Consider the following 6338-nt stretch of genomic DNA (forward strand, 5'->3'; position numbering starts at 1 on the left):
CTTATAAAGTAAAATGTCAATATCTACAGTGTCAAAAGCCTTTTGAAGGTCGATAAAAATGCCACATCCAAACATTCCTTCATCCAGAGAATCTTTAACTTTTTCTGTTAGACTTAATAAAGCAAGTGATGTAGAGTAGTTTGTTCGAAAACCAAATTGTAATTCACAAAACAATTTATTTTCATTGAAGAATTTGTATAAGCGGTTAAACATTAGCCTTTCAAGAATTTTATCAATGTTGGAGAGGAGGGAAATTGGCCTATATTAATAGTTTTGAATCAGTTTTAAAAATAGGTACAACTTTGGCAGTTTTTAAGTTTTCTGGGAAAATACCACTTGAGAACGAGATATTAAAAATGTTAGAAAGAATTCTTGAGAGTTCTGTTTTTAATAGTTTTAGAATTTTAACAGGCAGACCATTTGGTCCAGAAGCTTTATTTGCGTCTAAAGAGTTGATAATATTTGAAATTTCATGTTCGTCAGTAGGTTTTATAAAGAATGATTTTTGAAAAGGATTTGATAAGTAATATGTAAAATGATTCATGGATGAAGGAATTGTTGCCTGGACATCCTTACCAATGTTAGTAAAGTAGTTGTTGAAAGCATTACAAATATCAAAGGGGTTTGTTATTGTTTTATTGTTATGTATGATTACATTAGGAGTTGTTTGAGAGTTACTTTTAATATTAATAATGTTTTTAATGCCTTTCCAGGTTGCTTTTATATTCTTTATGTTTTCAGTAAAATAATTATCGTAGTATTTTTTTTTGCTTTCTTTGAGTTTAGATTGGAGGTTATTACGAAATGTTTTATACTCATTATGATATATGGTTTTATTTGTTTGATTTTTAGACCTAATATATTTTTTAAAGAGATTATTTTTGTGCTGTATAGAGTGCTTGAGTTCATCTGATATCCATGGTTTAGTCTTGACTTTAATGTTTTGTTTGTTAAGCTTTTTCAAAGACGCATGGATATCGAGCAGTAGATTAATGTTGGAAAAAGTATTCTCAAGAGACTGAGTACAATTATCAGGGTATATTTTTGGTTCTCTGTCTAAACTAAGATTGTGAAAATCGTTTCTAAATGCAACTTCATTGAACCTTTTCCAGTTTCTTTCCTGGATTAAGAGCTTTTTATTAGGTGGTGGTTTAAGAATATTATAGGCTATCAGAAATTGTGGAAGATGATCTGAGATTGTGGTGGTAAGATTCCCTGCTTTATATTTATTTGATTTAAGATTTGAAAAGATGTTGTCTATTAGTGTTTTTGATGTTTTACAGATAAGAGTAGGGTGGACAATGTGAGGTAGAAAGTAATTTGAGGTGAGTGAATCTAAAAAGTCTCTAGTATATGAATCTGTGTCATACTTTAACAGATCAATGTTGAAATCCCCTAAAATGAATACAGTTTTATTTTCTTTTGTTAGGTTTTTGAGTAACGGATTAAGATAGAATGATAGGAAGTTGTCTAAAGACATTTTTGGATGCCTGTAAACACAACCAACGATAATATTTGATTTTTTTGGATTTATAATTTCAATAAAGATAGATTCTAGTTCTTTTGGTTTAAAGATGTGGAGATCGTTTCTGGGTTTATAGGCGAGCCTGTTATTTATATATAATAATGCATCACCTGCATGTGATTCAGATGGTGTGTGTTCATAGGAATACCCATTAAGTGTTAAGTTGCTAGTTTGTGGGCTTTTTTTATTCAATCTGGTTTCCGATATACCAATTATGTCAAATTCAAGTTTTGTTGATTGGAGTAGATTTTCAAGGTCATCAAAATGTTTCGAGAGTGATGATATATTGATATGAAAGACATTGAATGAGGATTTGTCAGCTGCTATACATTTTAAATCATCAACATTGATGTAGTAACTGTTTATTGAGGTTTTTCGAGTTTTGTTGTTGTTATTAATATGTGTATTAAATGTGTCGAATACTGTGTGAAGACTCTCTATGGGAAAACCTGATACTTGATAATTTTTGTTTATTTTAGTGTCACTATTAGCAAGATTTTCATTGTCAGTTATAGTTTTGTTATTGAAGGGAAATATACTAGCTAAGCAATTTATACAAAACCATGAACAATTTTTTGAGGAGTTTTTTAGTAATTGGTAGTCAATATCATTGAGGTTGTTACATTTTAGATGGACCCAATTGAGGCAGTTATCACAAAAAATAGCTTTCTGATTTTTATAGATATTAACTTTGCAAACAGCACATTCGCTATGTGTAGTTTTCATTACTGTGAATTGATATGGCGATAAAATATATAAGTAAGATTATTTATATGAATGTAAGTAACTGCAATCTAAACTGCAATCAAAAAATAATAATATTAAAAAAATAAAAAATAAAAATAAAAAAAAGTACTGATCAAAACAAAAAAAAACGCAAAAATAATAGAAACAAACAAACAAAAACAAAAAAATAAAAAAAAATAAAAAAATTACAAGGATTAAGACTTTTTTTTATTCAACGAAACCAACCAAGCGCACATTTTTTAACAAAGGAATTTTATGCTATTTATCGTTTGCATTGTCTTCAATTTAAAAACACCAGAAACAGAATAAAAATAAAAAGTAAAAATATAATAAACATCACAAAAATTATTACTATATCGCTAAATTTTATATAATATAAAAGGCTTGAAAAAGTTCAAATATAGTGCCGCAAATCAAAATAAAACAAAACAAACAAACCAATAAAAGAAAAAAATGAAAAACAAGTGCAAATCAAAGGTACCATTGCTCGAACTCCAAAGCTATAAGCGATTTATGTCGACTCAAAAAGATTTTAGTAAAACATACCTGGGATCCTCTTTCTTTTTCTTAACTTTAAGTAGGGCTGGATATTCGAGGTACCCGCTTACTATTGACTTGTTTTCTATTAGGCGACGACGTTCTTTCATGGCCTCATTTCGGCGTCGAGTTAGTGATGGTGAATACATTTGTTCAACCCGTATATTGTTTTTGGACATAAAAAAGATATTTTTTGTGTGTTCACTATCAGCCCATTTATGAAATTTAACAAAAATGTGGCTTGACTTAGTGCTGTTTTCGTTAACTTTTCCTCGATGACAGCGTTCGATCATGTCATGGGCATTTTTCGGGTCTATGTTAGCCGCTTTTGCGATGGTATCTGCAATAGTTAGTTTGGTATCAGACCAGGATTCCTTGGATTTGTTTGTGTTAATAGGAATGTTTTTAAAAATCAGTGTCTTTCTTAAATTTCTGTTTACTTGGTCATCTAATGCCGCACTAAGCTTAATAATGTCTTCCGAAAATGTTTTATTATCTGAGGTCAGATTGAGCAGTTGCTGTCTTATTTCATTAATATCATCAGTATTTTTTTGTACTGTAGATTTAATATTAGTGTATGCAATTTTTAGTTCAGCTATATCGCTTGTTATTTTAGAAAAACTTGTGTTTATTGCTTGTAGGATTTCTTTTTTTTGTGCATCTAATAGTGCTTTAATGTTTTTCATCGGTATTTCTTGATTATTTGACATTGTGAATTTTAATTTTTATTTAGATAGATTGATTAATTGACTTCGATTCACTATTTTTTATTTTTATTTCATAGCGGTAATATATTGGAAAGATTTATTTGGATATTATTTGACACGTGGCTTTAGCTGGTTTTAAAAATTTACGCCATCTTACCTCTACTATGCCGGTACACGAAAAACATTTATTGATCAATTAATGATCAATAAATAGTTTCTTAATACTTTTTAAATGTGACATATATATATATATATATATATATATATATATATATATATATATATATATATATATATATATATATATATATATTTGATATTAGTTACATATTAGACATATATATATATATATATATATATATATATATATATATTTGATATTAGTTAATATAATTATTCCTCATTAAAAAAAGTTAGGTAATAGTAAACAATACAAAAAATATAAAATTAAAAAAAATATATTTCTGCGCAATTATTTAAAAATTTCTTAAAATTCCGGGAAATTTTCAACACTAATATTTATCAAAACTTGATCCAAAACGTCCGCAAATGATTCTTTTTTTTGGAAAAATAACCGAATATTATAAACTCTAACATTAAATTAGGGTTATAAATACATTGTTTAATTAAATTTTTTGAATTCAAAAATAAAATTTAAACATTTTTCAGTTGTTCTTTTTTAATATAATTTGCTCGTTAAAAGTTATAAAGATATTAAAATTCACTTTATTTAAAAAACCGTTTTTTTTCTTGAAGTAATCAGCTTGATAGACATGACGACTAGCTTAAGAATCAATACAGTTACTTAGAAAGACAGCTTTTAAGTGGATCACAAATTCCAGTTTACAACTATATGTCTAAATTAGAGTTATCTAACTTGTTTGGTAGGCTAGAAAGTAATATTTTATTAATAAATTTTGAATTAAACTTTTTTTTAAATCTGGAAAATTTTTATTCAAGATAAAGTATTAAAAAAATTTGGTATTTATTTGAAATAACTTTTGCATAACATTTCTATCAGTATTTTTCTACAGCACAATTTATTGACAACATTTTTATTCAACTAAACATTTTCCTGATTCAAAAAAAGTTTAAATTATTATAAACTTTGTTTTTAAATGTTGTATATTTAATAATTATTAACAGTAATATAAATTTAACATATTTATTAAATTTTTATATATTTTTTTAATTCATTCAATTACCTAACTTTTACACAACAATAAACCTAGGGTATCCTTCTATGCAAAGAAAGATACCCCAGAAATATCAATAATTTATGTTTCTGGGGTAGCATGGTTAAAGTAAAATTTACTTACAGTATTACTATTTTTACTTTACTCTTAGTCTGAATCATATATGCTTGTGACATATTTACTTGTTTTATTACTTATACTATTAGTATAAGTAATACTGTAAGTAAATGTTAAAAGCATATAATAGTTCAAAAGTTATAGTCTTAATCTTATTATATGACTTTGACTAAAGCTTAGTCACCATCATTGTGTCATTCTTCAATAAACAGATTGAAACACTTGGTACAGTACACTTATAGTTTTGTTTACTTAGTGTGTTTTTTTTTTAAAGATGTGGCAAAGAAACATTTACTCCGAATTGCAAACCATAAATCAAAATGAACCATACATACCTAAAATCAATCATTTTAGAATTGAATAATTCAGCTACAATTACATTTAGATAATTTGTGGCAAAGTCTTAAAATCTTTTCTAAACTTAATGCAACAAAAGGTTAATGATTTTCTTACTAAATTTAACGAAATACACAATTAGCAAAATTTATTAAAAGCTAGAGTTTGCGAAAATTATTAACAATTTTTCTCATCCAATTGCTAATTTCTCATACATATTTTTTAATTAGCAATAAGCATATATACAAACACTAATATTTTTTTTGTAATTGTGTGTTAATGATGATAGTTTATCATTATTATTTATTTTTTCAAATGTGCATAAAACTACTTTTATTAATTTTCATTGTTAATTTATTAAAGCACAGGAGTGAGCATTTTTAAAAGTTTAAATCAAATCTTATTCTACTGTTTTTTTTTGTTTTGTTTTTTTGTTTTTTGTATTTTGGAATTGATTGTGGAATATAAGCGTTTATAATTTCGTTTTTTATACTTTAACATCAAATTAGAGTACTTTCCTCAAGTTTTCAGACCCATGTTTTTATATGATTCTGAATCAGAATAATGTATTCAATCATTAAAACAAGAAGGATAGGGGGGGGGGGGGGGGGGGGGAAAGTCGAGTAGCGCCAACTTGATGTATTAAATAATTTACTTAAATAATTTATTATATACTTAAAGATCTTAAATCTGAAGAAATCTTGCGATATTTGAACTTTTTGACACCAAATAGTTAAGAAATAGTAATAAATGAGCAAATTGACACCAAACAGTAAAGAAATAGTAATAAATGAGCATATTGATTCCATTTTGCTACTTCCCAGTGAAAAAGCGCACATGGGATACGCGTGGGTTTTTTCCATATGTAACCCATATGGGGATTATTATTTTGTCCCATGTGGGTTTCATATGGTAAATCCCACATGGGTTTTATGTGGTAAATCCTACATGGGATATAGGTGGAAAATACTACATGTTATAGATCTTAAATGCCACATATTTTAATCCAAATGGTATAAAAGTAGTCAATACTAGACAAATGAAAGTCCGAATGCTTCTATGATAATTTTTAAAAATCTTTCAATTTAAAAATAACTTAAATAGTAATTTAAAATTAATCATCGAAGCTTTCAGAGAGGCTTAACTTAATCTGGTATTTGCTACTTTATCCCA

At 26.9% G+C, this 6338-nt stretch overlaps 1 protein-coding gene across 1 annotated transcript; it reads right to left on the bottom strand.

Annotated features, from left to right (window-relative positions):
• Positions 1–259: 259 nt before the first annotated feature.
• Positions 260–2251, bottom strand: LOC136089625 (uncharacterized). Its single transcript, XM_065815677.1, has one exon. It carries the CDS (start codon positions 2249–2251, stop codon positions 260–262), a length of 1992 nt encoding a protein of 663 aa, XP_065671749.1.
• Between the last annotated feature and the right edge of the window lie 4087 nt (positions 2252–6338).

This window comes from Hydra vulgaris, chromosome 13, assembly GCF_038396675.1.
Source record: "Hydra vulgaris chromosome 13, alternate assembly HydraT2T_AEP".
NCBI lineage: Eukaryota > Metazoa > Cnidaria > Hydrozoa > Anthoathecata > Hydridae > Hydra > Hydra vulgaris.